At 42.2% G+C, this 24,270-nt stretch overlaps 1 protein-coding gene across 16 annotated transcripts in view; it reads left to right on the top strand.

Annotated features, from left to right (window-relative positions):
• The window catches only part of NRG1 (neuregulin 1), a 458,245-nt gene extending 435,462 nt beyond the window's left edge, over positions 1 to 22,783 (top strand). For 10 of the 16 annotated variants that reach the window (XM_062609798.1, XM_062609799.1, XM_062609786.1 and 7 more), the window contains 6 exons: positions 2,880 to 2,903; positions 7,199 to 7,301; positions 10,663 to 10,789; positions 12,214 to 12,344; positions 12,866 to 13,069; positions 17,168 to 22,783. In XM_062609798.1, coding sequence (XP_062465782.1) covers positions 2,880 to 2,903; positions 7,199 to 7,301; positions 10,663 to 10,789; positions 12,214 to 12,344; positions 12,866 to 13,069; positions 17,168 to 17,819 — 1,241 coding nt within the window. In that variant the 3' untranslated portion in view covers positions 17,820 to 22,783. The remainder of the gene's footprint in view (positions 1 to 2,879; positions 2,904 to 7,198; positions 7,302 to 10,662; positions 10,790 to 12,213; positions 12,345 to 12,865; positions 13,070 to 17,167) is intronic. The other 6 variants (XM_062609792.1, XM_062609790.1, XM_062609793.1 and 3 more) reach the window with 3 other exon arrangements.
• Positions 22,784 to 24,270: the final 1,487 nt, after the last annotated feature.

The following is a 24,270-nucleotide window of genomic DNA, read 5'->3' as shown; positions in this document are numbered from 1 at the left end:
CTTTTTGCTGCAGTGGTTTTGACATTGAGGCTCACTGTCCACCATTGGTTCATAATACACCAGAAGGTGGTCCCCAAAAGTGTTGCAAAAATGCAACTGTTCCATGCAGATATACTAGCTATATTTGAATGTTCATGTATTCAGTAATTTTTATGTAGCTATGCGTTGAGAACTCTTGTGGCAATACTGCAGAATGGTCTTTGAGACAAGAAACATTGGTGGAGCCTTAGATTGGTAGAAAGTTGATGAAGCTTCTCTAGAGCATAATCATAGGTAAAGTCTTTGCCCTTCTAAATGCCCCAGATCAGCCAAGAATGACACCCAAAGGGCCAACTGACTTGCATACCTCACTAGTTAACAGTTATATATATATTGTGAACATAAAACAACTCATGGGGCATGCTGGGAGCTATCTTGGGCATGAATTGAATTAATGAATCTTACCTGAAATTTTCATTTTCTAGAGACCTTCAGCACCCTAAATTGTAGTCTTTACATGCTAAGCCCAAGACTTCTAAATGACAGAGTTGAAAAATGTCATTGTCCATCTTCTGCTCAAGGTTAAAGATGACAGTATTTCACTATAAACAGCTCAGTTAATGCTCACTAAATTCTAAAAATGCTGTGGTAGAATACTCTAATTAAGAAAGGATGTTCGTTATGCTTCTGAGACTCAAATCAGTTATAGGAAAACATTTTTACAGCCGCTACAGGACTTAACATCCTTTAACAGCTCAAAATTGATTTTTCAGCCTAAGTACCACTGAAATGATCCAAGACTTAGGATGCAAAATGGATACTAAGCCTCAGGAAGAAATACAGCATCCCACCCACTCAAACAGAATTTTCAGACATGCAGGAGTTTTGCTCTGTGATAGTTTGGACTCAGTTTCAATTCAATTTACATAAAAAAGGAACTTTTTTTAGAATTTGTTGTTACCCACAAAACACATTTAGTGAGAAAATTAAACAATGACTTGTAAGAAACATAGCACCTTGATACATTAGAGGTGAAATTGGTCTCCCTGGACCTCTGTGCTGCTGCAGTTGATCCAAATGGGCTCTTCGCTTGTCAGGTGCAAGGTTTCCATTCAAGCCTGCAGCTGTGCTCACCCCTCGCTGGACAGCACCGTGTCCTCAGGCTACCCACCCAGCCCTAAAGAGTAACCACACCAAAATCTTGGGTGCCTAGCAGCTGTGGCACATCACACCTGAGCAGCACATGCAGTCCTGGAGGACCCGTTCCAGCATTTTCAGGCATCACACTCTTGTTCTGTAGGTCCTGGACCCCAACATGCTACCATGAGCTGCAGCTGTTACTTTCTGGGAAAAAAAAAAAACAAAATGCTTCCCAAGCAATTTTTCTTCCAATACTGCACCCACAAAAATCAAATCTACAATGAAAATTGAGTTGTTAAAAATAATTATTTGCATTTCTTCTTAGAGCACCTGGACAAATATCCAATAGAAACCACATTGCTAATCAAAAATTATGAAACAATATTGGTTTAAATATTGAAAGATCAAAAATAATAACCTGTTTATAAAATGAGAAGCATCGGGATATGCTGCTTTCTTTTAAACAGATCTAGGGAATGTAGCTAGGAATACCAAAGAAAAATAAGAGCTACATGACATCTAGGTTTGAATAAGCAATGCATGTTTCTTCAGCATGTTTTCTTGTTAGGGCTTTCAGCCAGAATATATTCCAATTTTAAGTACCAACTTCCCATTGAATTACTTGAAATAGAAACTGCATGATATGAGTGACTTCCCCTAAAATTAAATTACACCCAGACTAGGAATTTTACCTGTTAGCAAGCATAAATACAGCAATATAGATGCATGGGCATGTCATTCATTTTATTGAAGACTTAACCAAGCTTTCTATGCAACTAATGTGTATCGTTAGCAGTGTTCATGTAGGTATGTAATATTGACTCTTTAGGAAGAGACCTGGATAGATTCCAGTTTACTTAACCCTTAAAATGTTACTGATTGGCAAAAAGAATTGGCATTCCCTCTGTGTACAAACTCCTGAATTTGGTCAGAAAATTATTATTGGATTTAAAATTCACAGCACACAAGTACAAAGAAAGTGAAAGCCACCACAGTTATGATGTTGGCCCTGTCAGAAGGGTCTCCTAGGGTACCTGCCAGGTGGAAACCTGTGTTCCTTCTCACCCCCAGCTGCTAGGGATGCTGATTTAGGCATGGGATTCATGTACACAGCATCAGCCCCTTAACCCCAGGGTGCATCCAGCTGACCAGAGGGTGGTTCTGCCCAGGCAGCACAGCCCAAAGGCAAGGGCAAAGGACTTGGCTCCTTTTCCAAAAATGAGAGCCCTGCTACACTCAGTTTGCAGAGCTCCCACTTCTGAGCAAACAGTCCCAGACAAATCCAGGTTGCAACCTATAGGTACAGGGAACCACATACAGGGGACAGGAATACAGGGGAAAGGAGCCCAGTGCAAGAGCCATTTGCAGGGGGATGCTACCCCTCATAGAGCAACCTTGTGCTCCAACGGTCCCATCTGAAAAAAAAACAGCCATTTCACATGGCGTCCTCAGACCATAGCCCCCTTACCTCAGTAAGATATTTAAGGGTTAATGATTCTTGCTGCTTCCCTGCACTATGAATGTTCAGATCCCCCGTACGTATTCTGGTGTGTGACCCTCCCAGAAGGTCTGGTCATGTAGCTTGCAGAGGCACATTTCAGCACTACTCACATACCCAAATGCCCCTTTGTCCTGTTTCATGTGCAGACACAGAATAGCTGTAATTCTTATATGTGATTTATTTTTGAGTACAGTATATTGCTCTTTTCTGAAACTTTTTCCTTTTTCTTTCTTTTTTTGTCAACTTTCTGCATTGGCAGAGCACCTTGGGATTGAATTTATGGGTATGGACCAATCATTCCTTTTAGCCTGCAGATTTTAGAGCCTGAGAGATGAATCCCTTTTCATTTTTTTCTCCACCTCACCGTTTCAATTTCTAACCAATTTCTTTATGCTTTAGAAGGGATCATACAGCTATAACAACCCTTGTCAAAATGTTAGCAGAGATCAGCAGTTATAGTGATATTCCAAACCTAGGAATTACCAAAGTAACTATAACATAGTGCACATTCATTTTTCTGCCCTGTAATTTTGGCTAGTTTTGACATTTGCTTTTGCTAAGTTCTTCTAGGGTTACTGGATTTTGGAAACACTGTAAACATGAAGTAAAATGACTAACTACTCTGTAAAAATGAATAAGCTGTTATAGCTACTTAAAAATCTGCAAATTTACAGTTTTGAGCTCTGGTTTCCAAGTAAAATTCTATGTCTAAACCCACAGCTAGGTATGTAAATTAGATGCATTTACATACTTGTTAATGATATGCACATATACATTCATTTCTAGGTCTGAAAGTAGAAGTGAACTGAAAGTTATTTAGGAACTTAAGTGAAGGTTTACAGCTAGACTCCAGATTCTCAAGTCAACAAATATAATCAATATTTCTAATACCAAACTCATATTGCGCCCAAACAAGAACACTGGCAGCAGGTACTATTTTTACACTTCATCTTAATTATAATAGAAATAGGTCTTATAAATCCTCCTCATGAGTAGACAGTACTTATCTGACTAACATTCAGTAATCAGGTGTACACATAATGCATCTTTTGAGTCAGTTTTAGTTTGGAATCTCCTAAAATTGTTGACAAATGAAATGAACCAGCCCGGTGATGCTTTTCAGACAGTTTTGGTTCACGTTCTTGTTAAAAATGTCCACACAGTATGTCATTAGCTTATACTGTGAACTGTGGAAAACCCATTAACAATCCAGATTTAAGAAATCTCTCACAATGCAGATTATTATTAATATTACCATCATTATTATTGTTGTTATTGTTGTAATCACAAGTCCATTATTTCTTACTCATAAGTGCTAAACTGTTGTAGAAGATATATGGATACATTAATATTTGAGGAATTAAATTGAAATTGTTTAAAAAAATGACTTGCCAATTCTGCTTTGTCCATGAAATTACATCAGTGGAGCCACCTCTCGGAATGAAATTCTTTTAAAAATCCCTAGAGACCTATAAGAAGAAAAACTTTAAACCAGAGCAAATTTAAGAACATATATATCATCAATTATATATGAATGAAGGGGATGTGAAATTAATTCCATAATGTGCATTTTCAAAAGGCTGCACATAGAGCGATTTAACATCTTGACTTAAATCTCATGTCAGTTTGCTTCTCTAGCATTCTGCAGGGGGAAAAAATGCATTCAAGTGATTTTTAACACTTAGGCTAAAACCTTTTCTGAATTCTCACTGCACATACATTTCTCTATGGACTTTTCCCCAAAGCTGCTATTACTTGTTTTCAATGTGGTTTAATGAGCACTGCAAACACAGCATGTGTTGTTTGGCTGGGCATCATTAACTGGCTCTGTAAACGTTAACACCGGTCAGGCAGTTCTGGGGCGAGACCTGTATAACCTCAAGTGACTTCAGCCCCTGCTTCACAAAACTCTCCTGGCCCTAAATAGGGTGGCTGAGTCTCATCCTAGAGAGATACATCACCCTTGGATACTGCTGTCCCAGGAAGGGAGGAGCATGGCCATGTTTACATGGGAGCTTGCTGGTTTGCTGGGGAAGACATGCCCAAACCTGGGTGCCTTCCCAGGCAGCCACTCCCCACACAGCTTGAGGAAGGCTATGGTGGTGACTCCGTTCATGTACAACATGTCAAGATGATGTCAAAAGATCCTATGGGGATCCTTTCAAAGGTTGCTAGGAGTTAAGGCAACGAAAGCAGACCCAGGGATTTACCCTTCCATGCCCCTGAAGACCTACAGTCCCTGCTCTCTTCCTGTACCTCCCCGCCCTGCAGGGGGTGAGAGCCCAAGAGCACCCAACACACAAGCATAAGCCTGAGCCCCCCGGCAGCATTCGCAAAGCCATCACCAGCCAGCCGCCCGGCTCATTTGCAACAGCCTCTGCTTGGAGAAAACCTCACAGAATCAGTGCAGTCAACCAAGATTTCCACTGTTAGTTAATATCCCTCCTCCTCTTCCTTCCCCTCCAAGAAAAATGGGTTGATATTTCCTTATTCATTTTGCTTTCACAAGCTAACATCTGACAGCATGACAAAAATAAAATAAAATATATAATAATTCAAAGCATTTCAAATTTGCCCCTATATTGCTTAGCACAATTCTCCTGTTTCCTTTGACATCCTCATAATACACCATCTCCATGGCTAACTAATAAGCGCTTTCAGAAGGGGCAAAATGGGAAGGAGATCAATTGCCACTAACTAGCCTAGTTGAGGAGTTATGCTGTATGAGAAATCCCTTCACACTCTGCTTCAGCTTTTTTTCTTTTGTCCCCAAGCATTTCTTCACTGTTTTTTTCCAGTATCAAGCATGCTGTGCCAGGCCTACAGTCGATTTCTCAACCCTTTAACCTTGTTGTTCCCTATATTTCATCTTCCTCTTTTTGTCCTGGTTTGGTTGGCATTTCAGCCCTTTCTTCCCTTTCTTTGTTGACTCTCTGTTCTTGGAGTTACATTTTTGTTTTCTTTAATACATTTTTGCAGCATACTAGTTTTACCAAACTCAATTCTTCCCTTCTCTTCAATTTTTTTCTGACAGTGCTCATAATCTGTTTGTTGGTATTTTGGTTTACAGTGGGTTTGGCTTGTAGGACAAACTCATTCCATGATAAGGTTCATTGTATCAGAGAAATTAAGATTTCTTTTGCTTTGTGATCTGGGAATATTTGCCATTTGGCCACAGCAACTTTAAAATTAAACTACGTAAGCCTCCAAAACACATTGGAGAAATGAATGCTCCCTCTTCAGCAGGGAGCATTTTCTCCTGCACTGGTGTGACATCTGTGACAGAACATCATTTAAGTGCCTGAGCTTGGTCAGAGACTCATGGCACGTGTGAGGGAGTGTTGTGCACCTCTGTACTTCCTAGCGAATTGCCCCACAGACCTTTTATGCTCATGTAAGTCCCTTCCACTGGGAAAAATCCTGGCATTTAGCCCAAAGGTAGTGCAGAGCTGTGCAGCTTTTATTCATTCATTTATTTTTAATCACCTGCTGGTATACCGAGTTGGTCAATATTGAAGCCTGACCTAAGGTCACCCTCTAGTCTGGATTCTCCAGGGCAAGCTTCTAGACTGTCTGCTTAATCAAAAATAAGCCTTGATAAAATCTAGACACCTATTTTTGTCCTAAAAGCATCTGTAAAACATCAACACAGAATGTGCCTCTGTCTCAGCGCTCCTTACGTAACGTTTCCCTAGCACAGCACGCAGCGGTGCTCTCTGCCAAGCATAAGCAAGGCTGGAATGCTGGGTAGCTCCAACCCAAACATTACCAGTGCTACTAACATTTTTATAATAGTGAAATATCTCTGATGAATGAGATTGGTAACAAGTTGTCATCACTGAGCAAGCTGCCACTCTAGATAGAGCAGCTCCTTTGTTGAACACAAAGAGATGCAAGTAGAAACCCAGCATTTCTCTGATACAAGGCACTGCTGGTTGTTGATACTGCTGTGTTTTTTGAGAATCACTGCTGAAAGTGTCTGAATTTTATGTCCAGACCTCAGAATCTGTCTTAATTTCCATTGCTGATACAATTACAAGCCAAGCTCATGTCTCAAATGTAGAAGAATATTTTGAAATCTCCTGTAAAGACAACTAGGATATAAATTGACATGGGGGCAGAGGGACATTGGATATGAAAACAATCCAAAAAAGATAATAAGAAAACAGATTTCTCTTAAAGCCCATAAAATAGGCCTTCATTCCAGCTGTCTTTGCAGAGTTAAACTTCTGAAGCATTTGCAAATTCTTGTCATTACCTTAGTGCATTGCATTTTTATTTCCAGCAAATGCTGAGTGTTTGTTAGTTGTGAAATTGTTTCACAGATATTATTCTTGTTGACATGAAAAAAAAAAAGATTACTTTTGACTGTAATTGTATGGATGATCACTCATCCCCATATTGTTTTAAGAGCTTATGGTGTGCTCCTGTTCTCCTTGCCATTAATAATGGGTTTGCCTGAAGTGTGGTGGCTGTGTGATTCTGTGAAGTGGTTTGTAGCATGCCAGCTGTTGACTGTGTGCTCCTTGCCTAGCCATCTTCCATGCTGTGACCTTCTCTGTTTTTGTCCCTTTCTAGAAGCTGAGGAACTGTACCAGAAACGGGTGCTGACCATAACTGGCATTTGCATTGCTCTTCTAGTAGTTGGCATCATGTGTGTGGTGGCCTACTGCAAAACCAAGTAAACTTTTCTCTTCTTTTTTATATCTGTGATTGTTGATCAGGGCCTTCCCAGCTGACTAGCTTTGGCTCTTCTCAGCATAAAGTTGTATCTGGGTTTCTCCAGAGCTGATCTAGAGACAAACTTGTGGCCAGGGTACTCTGGTCCAAGACAGTCTACATGTCCAACATCAGTGCAAATATAAGACAGGTATCTGAAAGGTTTCTCACCCTTCAAATGTGACTCAAGCAATTTCACTGACTTACACTTCTTTGTCTGTCACCCATTCCAGCTGGTTTACCCAAATGGAAAGGAGCATACCCTAACAACACTGGAATCATGTTGGTCTCCAGCAGTAAATTTTGTGTTATCAGCCTAGTTTGTTTGTACTTGAGGAAGATTAACGGTGCTAAAAGTTATTAAACACCAAAGGCCAAAGAACTGAACTCAAAAGTGCTTCTGATGCAAAAGCAGGCACTTTAATGCATTCTGTGAGTCTCTGTAAATTACTGAGGGTGACTCTCAAACATGCATGAGGCACTCTGGACCATAAATTATACTGAACATCAGCAGGATTTGTGCTGCCAAAACTTCTGGCTGCTCATATAAATCTTCCCACCAAAACACAAAAAACCCTTATCATAAATCTTCCACATTTGTACAAACCTGATTTACTGTTGCAGGGTCTGATTGGCAGTTGAGTTTTTGATTTTCTTTGTAAGCCCTACCAATAATGGATGTGCTAAAAGCGGGGGAGGAATGCAGCCCTGTTGGGTGAGCTCAGCCACACACAGTCGCTGTCTCACCCACAACCTTGTGCCAAGGGTTAGCAGGGAACAACTGAAACAGTATTAATAGAACAATAGAATCAGATCAATTACTGCTTTTAGAAATGACAACTGACAAGTCAGAGCAGCTAAAGAATATCTTTCCCTGGTCCAAAGATCACCAAAATCAGCTAAAATATCCCCAAAACCAGCTAAAACATCCCCATGAATTTCAACAAACTTTTAGTCAGATTTCTGAAGTATGGTTTTCTATATAAAGAGCTATAAATAAAGAGCTGTATATTTTCTATATAAAAAGCCAAATCTATCAGGGGTCTGGATACTTTGTCATGGTTTGTCCCAGGCATCTGTGATCACTGACAGCCAAAAGTGAAAAGTTTTCAAATACAGTTGATGAAAGTGAACTGCCAGTTCATGGCCTTTCAAATGCAGCAGTGATGCCAGACTGCTCTCTGTGACATGTTCCCCACGTTCTCTTTCCACCAAATAGGGAAAAATGCACAGAACAGGGAAATCCTGGAGTGGTGTTAGGACAACACACTAAATGAAGTGTAATGGCTTAGATACTGTTAGTCTTCTTGCAAGAGATACTGCTGGTCAAATGCTAAGGTAATATCTTCTGACACCGAGTCTCAATTCAGAAGTGCTTTATTTGCAAGTCATGTACTTTAAGGGGAAGGCTTCTCAAAATAAGCAAAGTGCACATTAGTTTTCTCATTATTCTTTCTTCTCAGCTTCCTGAAGTTTCTTTTTTTAGCTAATGTCCTTTCACTAGAGGACAACCAGCACACATGGAAGCAAGCAAAATGCAAATACATTGATCAGTGAAGGTGGGAAGTAATGTGGTTTCCTAGGGATAGTTTCCTGGGCAATACATGCCAAGATCTCAGACCCATAGATGATGAGTTCGAATTCCCTCTAGAACTCACTTTCTCTGCCACATCAGGGAACTCTGGTTGTCTTCAACGCCAAGGGCTCAAGAAGGGGTGATGTGAAATCAAGTTAAAACCTTGTCTGTGTTGCTTCTCAGAGCAGGCAGGTCTTTGGGTATCTGCTCAGATACCTCCTGACACTGCACTCTGCATCTGCCTTAACCACCTGTGTGTAGTAAGATGATACCTGGTTATCCTCCTAACATAAAGCCTAGATGGACCAGGGACAGTGTCCTGCTGAGTCCAAGGCAGCCATGTCTGCTTAAACCATTCATGTGACATAAATTAAACATCTTCCACTAACCAGGCACACACATACAGAGAAAATAAGTAAAATACACTGTGTCAAGTCATGTTTTCTTTGTCTTCCAGCTACCCCGGCTATAAACTTCAACATATTTATTGTTTTCCCTCCTCCTTCCTTTTTGGAAAGCTTGGAATTGTCCCCTTGAGTTCAAAATGGGATTGAAAATGGTTGTATCTTACATTGTAAAACCCTGCCAAAAATATCTGCACCTCGTATGGCTTAGGGAATTGTGTGTATTTTAGCTCTTCCCACAGCCAAGGTCATATGCATCCTCCCTTCATTTGCCTGGATTCTGTGGCAGGATAGTGGAAGTTCTCCAGTATAACCAGACAAAGTTGGGGAATATTGATAAATTAAGTCTGGAATTGAGTACCTCTTTCTGCAGTTATTTATTTTGGTCTTATATTTAGTGTGTTCTGCATGTCCTTCACAGCGCCAGGTTTTACTGCGCTGCAAGTTTTGTTACTGACAGCTTGTAATGGTGTCCTGAAAAGTTCTCTTGAGGAGAGCTGGAACGATTAGCAACTTGGAAAGGAGCAGCTGAGGACGGGGCACAGTAGAAGCATCCAAGTCAGCCAAGGACTGTGCCATTAGTACATGTTATTGTTGAATAGTTTTACTGTATGCATTAGCAGCCCTGACATCCACCTGGTAATCATTAGGTTCCAGAGTAAATCTGATGTTGCTATAACAGAACCTTCCAGAGATGCCAGAATGGCTGCAGGCTCAGGCACACCTCACACACTCACTCACTTTGGATTTTTTTTTGGGGCTTCCTCTGCACCCTTCACTTCTTTAACAGATTTATGTATTTGGAGTGCAGTGATGAGGCAGGGGACAAATCCCACAAAACAACATGTAGCTCCCACATCACAAACATGGTGGCACACACCACATTTTCCAGCGTCTGGAAGCAAGCCCTGAGGCAAGGCCACCTACGGTGAATGGAGAAACATAATCCACAGGGCTGTCAGAAACCTGGCCATGGCTGCAGTGAGGGTGCCATGGTGAATGGGTTGAAATCTCTCCCCTCTCCCATCTGAGTGCAGAAAAGAGCTCTTCCTGACATCGAGTGTGGCTTAGAAATGGCTTCCCTCTTCCTCACACTTTTACCCTTCCCTCTGTGGCCTGCCGACTCCTGGAAGGGTTCCCACACATCCTTCCCCTCTGCAGGTCCCCACAGCTCCAGCTGCAATTAGGCCTGCGGTCTCAAACCTGACTCGGAGATCTCGCAGCGGTGGGGAAAGTGCTGGCAAAAACAGTGATGTTATATTATTATCGTCATCATCTACATGCTGAAAGGTGCAGCTGCTTTCCCTTTGCCTATTAAAATCATTTCCGTGTTTTGTGTACAGGAAGCAGAGGAAAAAGTTGCATGACCGCCTTCGGCAGAGCCTGCGCTCCGAAAGGAACAATGTGACGAGCATGGCCAACGGGCCACACCGCCCCAACCCTCCACCAGATAATGTCCAGCTAGTGAACGTAGGTTTTACTGCCCGCCCTCCAACCTAGGCTGCCAGGGTACACAGCAAAGCTCACCCAGCAGCCTTTAAACTTCTACCTGCTGCAGGCTGGTGGCTGAATTCTCTTGGCTTTCTCCATTCAGAAGCAATTGGGGATTTTGCAAAAAATGCTCAGTAAAATGAGACACATTTCTGCAGGTGGCCAGTTTCCTGGGGCATGCTGCAGTGCTGCAGCTGTGCCTGTAGATCTAGGACACCAAAAGCAAGTAAAACGCCTCAGAAAAAAATACTAACCTCGCTACAGCAGGGCTAAGTGCTGCAGAGATCGATTTCTTCAAACACACGTGTCTTGTTCTTCCTTGGCCTGATGGTTGGTGAGCAGGAACAGCCCCCTCGCATCAGGAATGTGACATTATGCTTTCAGGGGTAAAAGTCTGAATGAAGATTTCACCTGGGCAGTAGCAGAGGCTGGGGAGATGGGGCTGGGGCAGTTACTCCACCAGCATTCCTCACCCATTTATCAGAGCACAGCAGAGAGCTTTTCTTCAACTAAACTGTTAGGCAAGCCCCTTGGCCTTAGAGGCCAGGGCTCATGCCACCTGTAGCTGCTGCCTCCTCTCCTTCTTTTCCCAGGGAAGGCTGGTGCCTAGAGGGAATGAAGGCTTCCTGCCACTCTACTCTTGTGCTTCACTTCATCACTGTACACATTCATGATATTGCAGGGATGAGCCCTGGCTCTGCTGAGTCAGTGGCAGCACTCCGACTGACTTTGGTTAAGACCAAGATACCTTTTCAGAAGAGCTGGGCTTCCAATATTTCCCTTCAAAAGACCTAAATCTATAGTCAGATTATTAACAGAGGGAAAATGAGGATTCCCCACTGATGAAAATGGAGTCCTACCAGCGACAGTACTGGCTGGGCACTGCACACCTCCAGCTCCATTTCAGGAGGCTTTGGCCCTTTCTGCAGGTCATCCCCTGATGAGAATGGGTCTGTCATGGTGCTGCATCCATGGACATTGGAAATTGTATTTTCCTGCAAAGATTCTTATCCTGCAATGAACAACTGCTAATGCTGACTGCTGCTGTCTTCTCCATCAGGGAAGAGTATGTTTGTTGTGTCTGATTGTAAAGGTCTTTATCCACAAGGACTTCTAATTCCTTTGCTAAACACATATGTTGTTTATAGCCAGGCTGGGATGCAGACCTTTCCTGATTTCATTTATTTCCTCCTACTCTGGGTTTAGATGAAGCGTGTATGCAGAGGTGTGCATGAATGTGCTCAAATGTGTCAGTGTGGTTTCTGCCTGTATTTAAGTGACAAAGTTTCTGCTTTGGCACGGGTGAAAAACTGTGACTTCTGGGGGAGGGATTGGAAATTATGTCTGCAAATGTGCTGTGAATTACAGTTTGTAAACCTGAGGTTTGTTTGGGTTTTTTTCAGCAGTACGTTTCAAAAAATGTAATCTCCAGTGAGCAAGTCATTGAGCGAGAAACAGAGACCTCATTTTCTACGAGCCACTACACCTCAACAGCACATCACTCCGTGACAGTCACCCAGACATCCAGCCACAGGTACTGAAGGGGGAAGGCAAACAGCACTTGTAATATCTGACCTGTTCCTATTGCAAAACAGAAAAGATGTTGGGGGGAAAAAATAACAAACCAAAACAAAACAGAACAAAACAAAACAACCACACAGAAAAATCTGTGCTCCCTTTACAGTGTTTTCATTCTGAGACTAACAATATTTGATGTCATGTCACCTAACTAATTACCTCTCCATGAATTTACAGAGTTTTATTGACTGAATGGCATTCCAATACTGATACAGTGAATTTTAGCGTATGCAATTTGTCAAATGAAAGCCCTCCTTCCTTCTTCTTTTACCCACATGTGCAAAATCGTGTTTATGCATATGGATTTGTACAATTCATAAAGCTCTGCAGTCCTGGTTACCAACCTAAAGGTTATGCTGCACATCCCAACAGAGCCCTTTCCTTGCCCTGCTTAAACTTTAGTTTATCTGAATTTGCCACCGAAACACCTCTCACGCTCCCTTCCCTTCTTCTCCTTTCCTGGTTGGTGCTCTCCAGCTGGAGCAATGGCCACACCGAAAGCATCCTCTCTGAAAGCCACTCTGTGCTCGTCAGCTCATCCATGGAGAACAGTAGGCATGCCAGCCCATTGGGACCCCGGGGCCGCCTCAGTGGCATTGGCGGGCCACGGGAAGGAAACAGCTTCCTCCGGCATGCGAGAGAGACGCCTGACTCCTACCGAGACTCTCCTCACAGTGAAAGGTAGGAGACACCGCTTCATTGCTTTCCACTGGCAAGGTCGATGTTCCCAGATGGTTGCAAAGCTTGGGAGCATAAAAGGAAACCCAGCAGTGAAGCTGTTCATGTAGGGCATGTACCTTCTCATTCGTAAAGGTGGAGATCTTGTTAGTCATTTAAAGTCTACCGAAAACATTTCTTCCCTTCTTGCTTTTGCTGGGTTTACTCCTAACAGCCAGCAGTTCACATTTGGAAAAGCTCCACTGAAGTCATTTGGCAGAAATTTCCATTATAAAGTAGAAACGGATCTTTGCTTAATAAACAGTTTCTCAGAAGAAGCAAGTCAGAAAACTGCGAGATTTTGTGAAACACAAGAAGTGGGGAGAAAGCAATGTATTGATCCATAGGAGAAGAGCATTAAGGACACCTAAGCAGTATGGGAATTCTGTCACCACCTACTTTCTGGGGGATTCCAGCTGCTATACCTGTTATCTCCCTCAAAAATTCCCCTTGACCCTTTAGTAAATAAAAGCACACAAAGCAAAGTGCAAGCCAGGAAAGCCCAGGTTGTTATTAAATCAGGGCAGTTAGAAATTAAACAGGCCAGGAATTTTCCAACAAAGTAATTTTTTGATCTGAAAAGGCTGGTTCATCAGTACCTATGGTCTGACTTGAAGTGCATCAGTCTCAAGAAAAGTTTTACTGAAAAATTCTTCTCAGCTTTGGGCTAGGATTTTGTCTCAAGTGTACAAGATGGCCCCAGAGTAGTAAAAGAAGAAACTGAGAAGAAACAAGACATTCAAAAATGGGGGGTTTTCCCCATCAATCAGAGGCAGAAGAAAAGGAAAACAAAGGGTTATTGGACCAATTCTCTGAGCACTGTGAAATCACAAAGGATTTGATCTCGTGGGATGTCCATGATGTCAAAAATGCATCCGGGCAATATCCCCAGGGAGACCAAGTTATGTAGGAGACAAATTATGTTTCCAGAAGAAATAATGTGCAAGTACAGCAAAAGCCATTTCTGTGGTACTCCCTCTGCTGCTACTCAGACAACTGCTTTGCAGCTGCATAAGTCACCATGGCTGAGGGCTCTCTGAGTAAGGCCTGTACGACCACTAAGGACAGTAAGCTAGCTCTCTCCTTGTAACAAAGTTACCTGTTATTTATTGTGGAATTTAATTTCAAGATATGTGGCTCACATGATACAAACAGCCGTGGCCCCAGTCCAGTAGAGCACTTCAACAAGATTAACTTTAAATCATGCAAGTAGCCCCATTGAAGTCAGCAAGATTACTCACACGGGTAGAGCTCTCAGCATGTGCTTAAGTGCTTTGCCGGATCAGGACCTATAACAGTAAATACCGCATTGTGTCCCACCTGGGAACTGTACAGGATTTGTGGCCACACGCCACTGACAGTGAGTATTGCAGCTTAGTATATTTGGGTATCTGTGTGTGAGAAGTGAAGATCATTCACGCTGTCTTTCTGCATTGCCTAGGACAGTCAGAGGGTCATTCTGATATGAGCTGTTTAGACTTCAGGATGGGAAAAGAAGCATATGCCTTTCCATTTTGATAAGAAGAAAGGAGGCATTTCATCAATGATAATGTTACTTGAAGATTATGCTACCGGTGAAGAGCAGCAACATTTCTGTGATAATTCACTAGTCATTGATGTCCTAGCCTGAAATGTGCATGAAATGACCATGAATTTGGAGTGCAGAAGATAATTTCCTGGGCATTAAATTATGCCTCATCTATTTCTATCAAGCAGGAAATACATAGCAGGTTATTTCTGAGATGGATTGCATGTACGTGTGTGTATATAAGGGGGAAAACTGGAGTTATTTGCAACTAAAAATCATTCTGAAACATAAAGGAATGTAAGAGCCGACAAGTTACTTCCTGAATCTAATAAATGTTGGGCTGTGAGTTGGTATACCAAAGTTGTGCTCCCTTCTCCCCCCAGTCCTCCAGCAACTTCACAATTTTGAAATAAAATAGAAGAGATATTACAAGGTGTTCCTTTGCATTACCCTGTCCTATTGTTGGATCCTATGCTCTGACACCTCTTTAGATAAGCAGAGACCCCAAGTACCTACATTTTAGAAAGTCCTTAGCCATTTTACAGGAAAGATCAAAAACCACCATTCTCTGCATGAAAGGCTGAACTGTATGATGAAGTTGGCAGCATTCAACTAGGTAATGTTTGTTGGCTAGCCATGGATATGCTCTGATCCCCTTTTGCTGAGCCAGCATGGTTTACCTCGTGTTGGCCATGAAGCTGGATAAATCTATGACCTTTTAACCTTCCTTTCTGGATGGGCTACAGCTGCATGTGTTTCACTTCTGTGCCTCAGCTTGTGGACAACAGCTTGTTACACTGCTCCATTATGGTGTGGGGGAATACACCAGAAATATGTGAGTGTAGGGTCCTAGTTTCTGAGCAAGGACCCCCCACACCACAGTATGATTAACTTGACACTGGTGGAACTATGCAGTTACTGGACACATTTAACTAACTTAGTGCATTAACTGAATGAGTATAGCTAAAATCCTGTGTGACAAGAAGATGTACATCCCACACTGCATCAGCTGGGGAAGCAGGGAGGCCTCAGTTTTTCAGACAGTGCCTAAAAATGTGAAAGGGATGATAAGCTCACTCATGGAAGGAAAATACAGAATGACATCATTCCTCCAATGCACTGACATATTAATTGCTCTCTGCTCTCACTAGCAACCAACTTAATTCCCGTGCATAACTCCAGTTTCTCCTGCTCTTCAGTTGATGTAAATCAGTGTGCATCAACTGAAACCAATTTAGTCTACTACACTGTAGTTCAGGATTCGTCCCTGTTTCTCTTTTATCCAATAACTCAGTTTTCATCAAATGTAATATGTGCAACTAAGTAATAGATTGGATAAGAAAGTTGGATTTAGATTCATTTTTGTAATTTCAGGCTCTGATAAATAAGTCACTGATGAAAAACTAAATAACTATCAATCAAAGCCATATAACTTGTCTCAGTGGGCCTGTGTAGGAGATGGAGCTTATAAAGCCTTGAAATTTGGACACAGATGAAATTCAGGCAGGTGAACTTAGGATAAGAATAAAAGCAAAGCTAAACTATACAAAATGTCATGCTGGGCAGTGTGCTTTTGATTGAGAGATTTCAGGCAGATCGTCATCTGGCGTGAATCCACAAGGCCTCATAGCATTTCATGGAGCTCTGCTGATTCAAACCAGATGAGAGTCTTGCATTTTTTTGTCCTCGTCCCTTTGGACAAGCTCTGTACTGGCACCTAAGCTTTGTTTTCAGAACCCAGCTTTGAACACTACCCCTCCCACAGAAACAATGAAGGAAGAGGAGCAAATTTTCCAGAGCAGTCATGAACAATAGGCCAGACTGTCCTCTCTGTCTGCAGTTGTTGCCACATGAGAGCCCTCCATGTTCCTTTGCAGATAGACCTACCAGCCAGGGCAGCTAGCATTTAAGGAGTGCAGCAGCACAAAGCTGCTGGGACAGTGCTGCAGATCCTACTCCAACTATCCCTAGTAATTAAAATCAGCAGAATCTGGCTATAGATTTTGCCTAGACTTTACTCCTCTCCTTAGCCTGAGACAGTCTTGTTGCCAGGAGCGGGTGAAGCCGCAGGAGGGCTGTCCCTCAGTTCTCTTCCTTTCTCTCCTCTTTTCTGTTTGTGTGCACCCTAGGTTCTGGTCAAATCCTGCCAGAAGTGCTGCAGCCGTTTTCCTTTTGAGAAAATACTTGCAAATGCATTTTGTTTCTGGCAGCCCCCCAGTCTCTGAATCCTACTCCTGGATTCATTCCAGGAAATTTTTCTGGCAAATAATTTATAGCATCTCCATGGCTCTTCTGAGGCAAACAGACCTGGGGTTTTGCTTTGCTCCTCCTGCTCTCAAAGGAGCCTACAGTCCCAGAAGTCATCAGTTTTATAGGATTAATAGCAACAGGAAGGTTTCCCTGGTACCCCTGTGTGAGGATGCTGGGGATCTTAAAGGAACCCTGCCTTTTCCTTCCCAGACCATGGGAGCAGCAGTGTTCACATGCCACCACCACTCCCATGCTTGCAACCTTTCCCCATCTCTTTTCTTCAGGTATGTCTCAGCTATGACCACACCAGCTCGCATGTCACCCATCGAATTCCACACTCCAACTTCTCCCAAGTCACGCCCCTCCAAAATGTCACCACCGGCTTCCAGCTTGACCGTCTCCATCCCTTCAGTGGCAGTGAGTCCCTTCATAGAAGAGGAGCGACCACTGCTCCTGGTGACCCCACTGCAGCTACATGAGAAGTATGACCAACATTTTCAGCAGTTCAACTCCTTCCACCACAACGCTGCTCATGAGAGCAACAGCCTGCCACCAAGTCCTCTGCAGATAGTGGAAGATGAGGAATACGAGACCACACAGGAGTATGAGCCAGGACAGGAGCCTCCAAAGAAACTCACCAACAGCCGAAGGATCAAAAGAACAAAGCCAAATGGCCATATTTCCAGCAGGGTGGAAGCAGACTCCGACACAAGCTCTGACAGCAGCAGCTCCGAGACTGAAACCGAAGATGAAAGAATAGGCGAGGATACACCATTCCTGAGCATACCGAACGCCGTGGTGACCAGTCTGGAGCCGACTGCTGCCTACCGGATGGCTGAAAGCAGGACTAACCCGGCGAACCACTTCTCCACACCAGAAGAGTTGCAAACAAGGTTGTCCAGTGTGATAGCTAACCAAGACCCTATTGCTGTATAAAACATAAACCACATAGATTCACATGTAAAACTTTATTTTATATAATGAAGTATTCCACCTTTAAATTAAACAATTTATTTTATTTTAGCAATTCCGCTGATAGAAAACAGGAGAGGGAAAAAAACTTTTATAAATTAAATATACCTATGTACAAATGTGTTATGTGCCATATGTAGCAATTTTTTACAGTATTTCAAAAATGGGGAAGATATCAATGGTGCCTTTATGTTATGTTATGTTAAGAGCAAGTTTTGTACAGTTACAATGATGGCTGTCCAATAGTATTTTGCAAAACCTTCTAGCCCTCAGTTGTCCTGGCTTTTTTGTGCACTGCATTATAATGACTGGATGTATGATTTGCAAGAGTCGCAGAAGTCCCTCTGGTTGCTTGCTGTAGAATCCCCAGATCAAAAAGCCCTGTGATGGCACTACCACCTTACCCACTCCACCAGAAAAACACACGCACACGTGGGAGAAAAAAAGAAAAAAAAAAGAAGAAAAAAAAACAGAAAAAAAAGCTGAGAAAAAGAACAAAAAAATATATTTTCTTCTATAAGAAGTTTTATTTGCTTTCCGTATATGAGATGAGTTTTGTCTGCTCTCTGCCAGCCAAAAGGTTTGCTTCTTTGAGCACTGGAACAATAGTAGATCCAACAGCATGCTACTATTAATTACAGCAGGATAACAGAAAAAAAAAAAAAAAACAAGCGCCAACCTGCATTAAATAATGTTACTTATAGAAAGAAAGTAATACTGTGATTTTAAACCAAATATATTATTAATCAGAGGTCAGCTTGTAATCACTAGGAGCTGCCATTTCATTATTTTCCAGATATTAATTGTTCTAGTTATCCCTTAGAAAACAGGCTTAGGTTAGCTGAGGCTTTGAACCCAATACTCTATTAAAAAAAAAAAAGGAAAAAAAAAGAAAAAAAAAAAAGAAAAAATATTAGTTTAAGTTAATGGGGCAAATATAATAGCAGTTATCTGTAACCAAGCAAGGAAGAGATTTAGCTGGAAAACAAATGCCACTAATAAAAGTGCAATCAGTTTTCACCTCTTTTTTTAATGTTGATTTCTAATAGGAGATTTATCTTTTTATTTCCCCTTAATTATCTCTCCTTTCTTCTCAGATTGAGCCCTGACAAGCTTCTAGCAATACCTTGTTAGAGTTTCTGCTGGAGTAAGGGTTACTTTTGGACAGAGAAATGACTTTCAGGGAAGAAATGATTTGCTGAATAGTAAAGGGTACAGGCAAGTAGGAAGGACATAGCAGAAGCATGAACTTAATTTCTACTCACCTTTATTGGCTCCATTATTTGGGGTGAGAGAGGCAAGGCTGATGGAAAGCCTATTTATGAAGGCAAACACACTATGTAGGTTACAGCTGTAGTGTGTGTGGCTAGTTCATGTAAGTGTTTACATAGCCAGTGATGGTCTTGAAGTCTTTGACTAGTAATGAACAAAGATGCTGTCAGTGCTGGAGTGGTTGCATTCGTTCAGAAGCAAATGGCCTCTTTTGCAGTGAATTCCTATCAGTTTAGTCAGGGTCACTCTGCCTCCTGTCTTCTTTTGATTTTTGTTGTGTGTTCAGTTGGCACAGCATAGACTCAGGACTGATGTGGAAAACAACTGTTTTTCCTAGACTCCGGGGATTCTGAAAATGAGAACATATGTTTTACAGGTATTACTGGACTCTAAATAAGAGACATGTCAAGAGAAAAAGAATTTCAGCCAAACTACACTCATCCTTTGGGCCACATCCTGGTCCCAGTTAAATGAAGAGAAATAAGTCAAGAAAATTTTGTGAGATGTAAACCTGAGGAATTTAAGTCCCAACTCAGTAAATTGTTCAAGCATATGCTTATGCTAATCCCAGCAAAAGTTATCTTCAGCATGTGTTAGGCTCCCGTTGATGTATCCAGTGCATGCATAAAGTTAAGCATGCGCTTAAGAGTTTTGCTTAACAAGGTGACCTACTGATTTGAGACCTAGAAGCAAAGTCTAGTAAATGGAGCTGTTTATCAGGATGATGAAAATCAGTGAGTCGCTCACTGTATGAATAAACCACATTACATTAGTAATGGGTGAGTCTGTCTGACCACCTGATTCAGAAGAAAGAGAACAAAAAACCCTTGGTATAGGAAGAACATAATGACAAAGTTGTACACTAGGATGTTGGTGATAAAAGCAAAAGGCTGGGAAACTAGCACAGCCTTGGGCTACATGGTGGCTGAAATACCACAACCACTTACTTGAGAAGTCTACAGGAGATGGCGAAGTTTATCAAATACATACAGTCTGGATTTAAGTCCCCTTTGTCATTTTTTTCCCTAGCTGGCATGTACTTAAACACACTTTGCCTTTGCAGACAAAAGCTCTCCACAAATTCTAGATACCACACAGTCATTTTCATCCCTTTAGTCATGGATATCTTCAATCCCATGCAGCAGAACATCCACGTCCCCAGCAATTTAGTAGTACAGAGGGCCAGGTGGGCTTTCCGGATGCAGACAAGTTTTCAAAGGATTTGCACTGCTGAGTTTCCAGAGACGCACTTGAAAAATCTGTCCTTTAAGTAAGGTCTCAGGCACTGCAATGATCTTACAGGACAGACAAGACAGGAAAAAGATGGTGGAGGAACAAGAGCTTTGCCCCAAAATCACCCATTTTAGTGGCAGAACAGAGACTGTAACACAGGTCTTTTGTAATCTTCTCCAGTATAGATAACCCATAAGGCCAGCTCTCATTAAAGTGTCTGTGATAGCCCAGACAGATTAATCAGGATGGAAAGGGAACTTGTCTTGAAATGGAGTAAATTATTTGACTACTGACACCATTATTATGGAGGGCCAGTATAAAATGAAGGAGCAATTGCATGCTTGGGAGTTGTACATGTGAGATTCCTTGTAGGTCTAGAGAAAAATGTTACACCTCTTGTGTGTTGCAGTGCCTCAAAGTCAAAATGGCATGCAGTCCTTGCTCCTTCTCCCCAGTACATATACTAGTGTGTTATCAGATATCAGATAAGCATGAAATTAGGCTGGGGACTTCACATGGACCTAAGAACAAGAAAATACAATTGGGGATATGGCTGCCTAAGCCCTTAGGTCTTTGGGGAGAGCCCAGCCTTACAGCACAATTCATGCAACAGTGAATTATGGGAGTTGCCCTGGCCTGGCATTTACAGAAGTAGAAGCAGGATGCTGCCCCTCACCTCTGGACTTGCTTTTAGCATACTGTGAGGGTGCTCTGTGTCAGTCAAGTCCACATCCCAGAGTTAGCGAGTCTACATGGCCAGAGGTTCAGCTGGCAGGCTGCAGTCAGCTCCTGCTTGACAAGGGGCTGGAAGATGCAGCAGCATGGAACAGAGCCAACAAGTGCCTACAGGAAGGGCCAGCTCCCCTTTTGGGGGTATTTGCTTTATTACCCAGACCTCTGAGCTAGGCAGTCCCAACACCCCTGAGCCATTACCCCTGTGTAACCCTTGCCAACTTCTGTCTGAAAGTCTCGGCAAGGAGATATTTTGAAGGAGACATTGAAGAGGGGGGGAAATATTCCAGTGGTGGTAGAGTTGTTCAGATTGTCCTGATTTCTTTCCATTTAACTTGAGCTGTGGGTTTTTCTTGCTTATGTGTTTATATGCAAGAATTATTCCAGAATAAAAGGTTTCTTTCAGGGTGTATAGCTGGAATATGTTGTGCACTACCTGGTACAGCCTGCCTATTCAGCTGGTGCAAATCATCACAGCTCCTCAGAGGTACTCATGTAACCAAGAAAAAACTACTCCCTCCTCTTGGCCCAGCTATTCCCTTCTCACTTGAGCCATCCCCAAGACCCCATAGATTTAAGAGATCAATCACTGCCTTTATCAGGGAAACAGGAAAGCTCCTTCTCTTTCCAGTCCTCCAAAACAACACCACTGCATCTCCCTGCTTCTCACGCACATTGCAAGTTCCTGAGCATCCAGGATAGTAAATTTGTGTCCCCTCAAAGGACACACTTCTCAGTCTGTTGAGTACTTCCTGGCCCTGCAGTGTGGCTACTTGACATCAGCTGGGACTTACTTCTAGTAAGAAACAAAAAAAGCACCTATGAAATGCTGCAGAGAAGGGCAGACAAAGAACATGGTCAATTATCATCATTTGTAATCCTTTACCCTATTGTAAATACATCTTGTACATATTGGATATTTTCATCACTTACTGTCTTTATGAATTGTGTGTTAAATGAGACTCTCTTAGTTTATTGTGTAACACTGTAAATAACATAACGTACTTTATTATTTATGCATAGGCATCTAACACGCGGAGAAAGTTATCCTCATATTATTTTAAGATATATGTCAAAAATATGTTGCATTTTTCTTTTTGCTTTGAAAAAAAAAATTGTAATATATCCTCTTTTTCCCCTCTTTTCCTTTAAAAGAAAAATGAATGCTAATTTATTGTTCAGGAGAGAAAGGGGATGTAACTGAAAGGCAAACTGTTCAAAGAACATGCTATGGAAGCCACAAGCTACTGATAAACTAAAGAATTTATTATCCCAAATACAGCAATAAGTAATTGTTGATTTATTAAGGTTTTGTTATTCATTTTCAGTAAAAGAGGTGCTGGATTAAATTGTTTATGTGTTCTACCAGCCCAGCTGCTCAGCCGGCTGAGTCAGGTCACTAGCCACCATCCTCCTGGATCCCAATGTTGTTGTAAAGATCCTGTTCTGTCTTTGTGGGCCACTGTTCCCTGAGTTTTCTCATCCCTGTGGAGGTCCCTGGCAGGTACAACATTCTTAGTTTCTTAAATTAGAATTATTACCTTTACCCTGACTATTACTACTCAAAGTGGAGGGGAAAGGGGGGACACAGAAATGACACAGTCTTGAGGCTGTGAGAGCCTGTACCACAAAAATGTCACCTCACTGCTCATTTACAATCAATAAAGCAAATCAGATACTAGGAATTATTAGATGACATCACCATGCCACTGTATAAATTCATGATTTGTGCAGATCTCAAATACAATGAGTGGTCCTGGTCTTCTTGTCTCAAACTGAAAAAAGCATAATTGGAGAGGGCTTGGAGAACAACATGGGTCACTAAGTTGGGTCTTGTTTGCCTGGAAGAAAGGACAGCTGAGGGGTGATATCACAAAGGTCTATGGACACATAATTATCTTGTAGAGGGTAGGAAAGGACTGGCTTCCAACATAAAAAACTGAGTTCTCAGTCAAAACCACTGGGCACCATATTCAGAAACATGTGGCTCTTCATGTGAGGTGTAGTGAACTTGAAGACCTACTTGCTGCAAGAGCTTGTGAATTGTAAAAGTTTCCATAGGTTCAAGCAGAGGCCACTTCTTAGACAGAATCTAATGAGAATTCTTCAGTCCATGGAAACCACATCAGGTGTGGAGGTTGTATAACATGGAAATATCGTGTATACTTGCCCTACTCTTAACCTTTTCCACCTATTTGCCACTCTTGGAGAGAGGGCATGGCAAATATCTCATCTGGCTGTCCTTACATTATAATATATACAATATACTAATGTGTAAAAGAAGAGGAAAGCCAGGAGTGAGCAAATGAGGGAGGAATGAAGGGAAAGTATCCTTAATGTGTTTCACACCCATTTGTTCCTGGGTCTGGTGGAAACATGATATGTAGGTCAGATTCTTCCCATCTACATACAGATAATGAATGAGATGACAAACCAAGGAAGGATGGAGAATGGAGCTATGGAGGGATGGAAGGATAAAAAATGCAGGGATGCAGGGATGCAGGAATGGAGGGATGGAGAGAGAGAAGGAGGAAGGGAGGAAAAAAGGAAGGAGGGATAAGCGTGGGTTTTCTGTCACCTTCTCCCCTGCCATTTCAACACAGAGAGTGAAGACCTGGTGGGCCAGTCAGACCTCAGGGTTGCTCTGAGAAGTCAGTCTCCTTCTCAGGCAACCCCACTGGCCTTTCTTGGGTGGGAGAGGAAGGTAGAGGATTTTTGTAGCAATTAAGCACCATAAGAACCACTCAGAGTCAACAGGGCTAAGGACCTCACATCACATCTGACACAGACCAGAGTGCTTTAGGGAACACATCCTTCAGTGTCGCAAATGGCTGTGCATGCAAGAACATTGTTTGTCACTCCATGCTGTCTTTATCCTATTGTCTCTCTCTACCCAGCTCCTGCCTCTGCACTTCTCCACAAGGTATGGAAGCAGATGGCCTCAGGGAACACTGCAGGAAAAGCAAGCAAACCCTTCTCATTTCTGCAGCCCACAGCTGGGTATGCTTTTAGCATGCCAACTCCACTGTTATGAGTGCGTGATTTGGATGATGCATTCCCCAAGTTAGTTCTCTCTCTCTCAGCTACAGCTGATGGGAAGAAAACCGTTGCAGCTAGTTACTGATGATTAACCTGTGTAGCCCAAGTAAAGCAATATGGACCCTGCTCAGGTTATGAG

Source organism: Pezoporus occidentalis, unplaced genomic scaffold (genome assembly GCF_034315485.1).
Source record: "Pezoporus occidentalis ecotype Australia unplaced genomic scaffold, CSIRO_AGI_Poc_V1 ctg140, whole genome shotgun sequence".
Taxonomy (NCBI): domain Eukaryota; kingdom Metazoa; phylum Chordata; class Aves; order Psittaciformes; family Psittacidae; genus Pezoporus; species Pezoporus occidentalis.
Note: the sequence above shows the minus strand (reverse complement) of the source record. Positions and strands in the feature narration are given on the sequence as shown.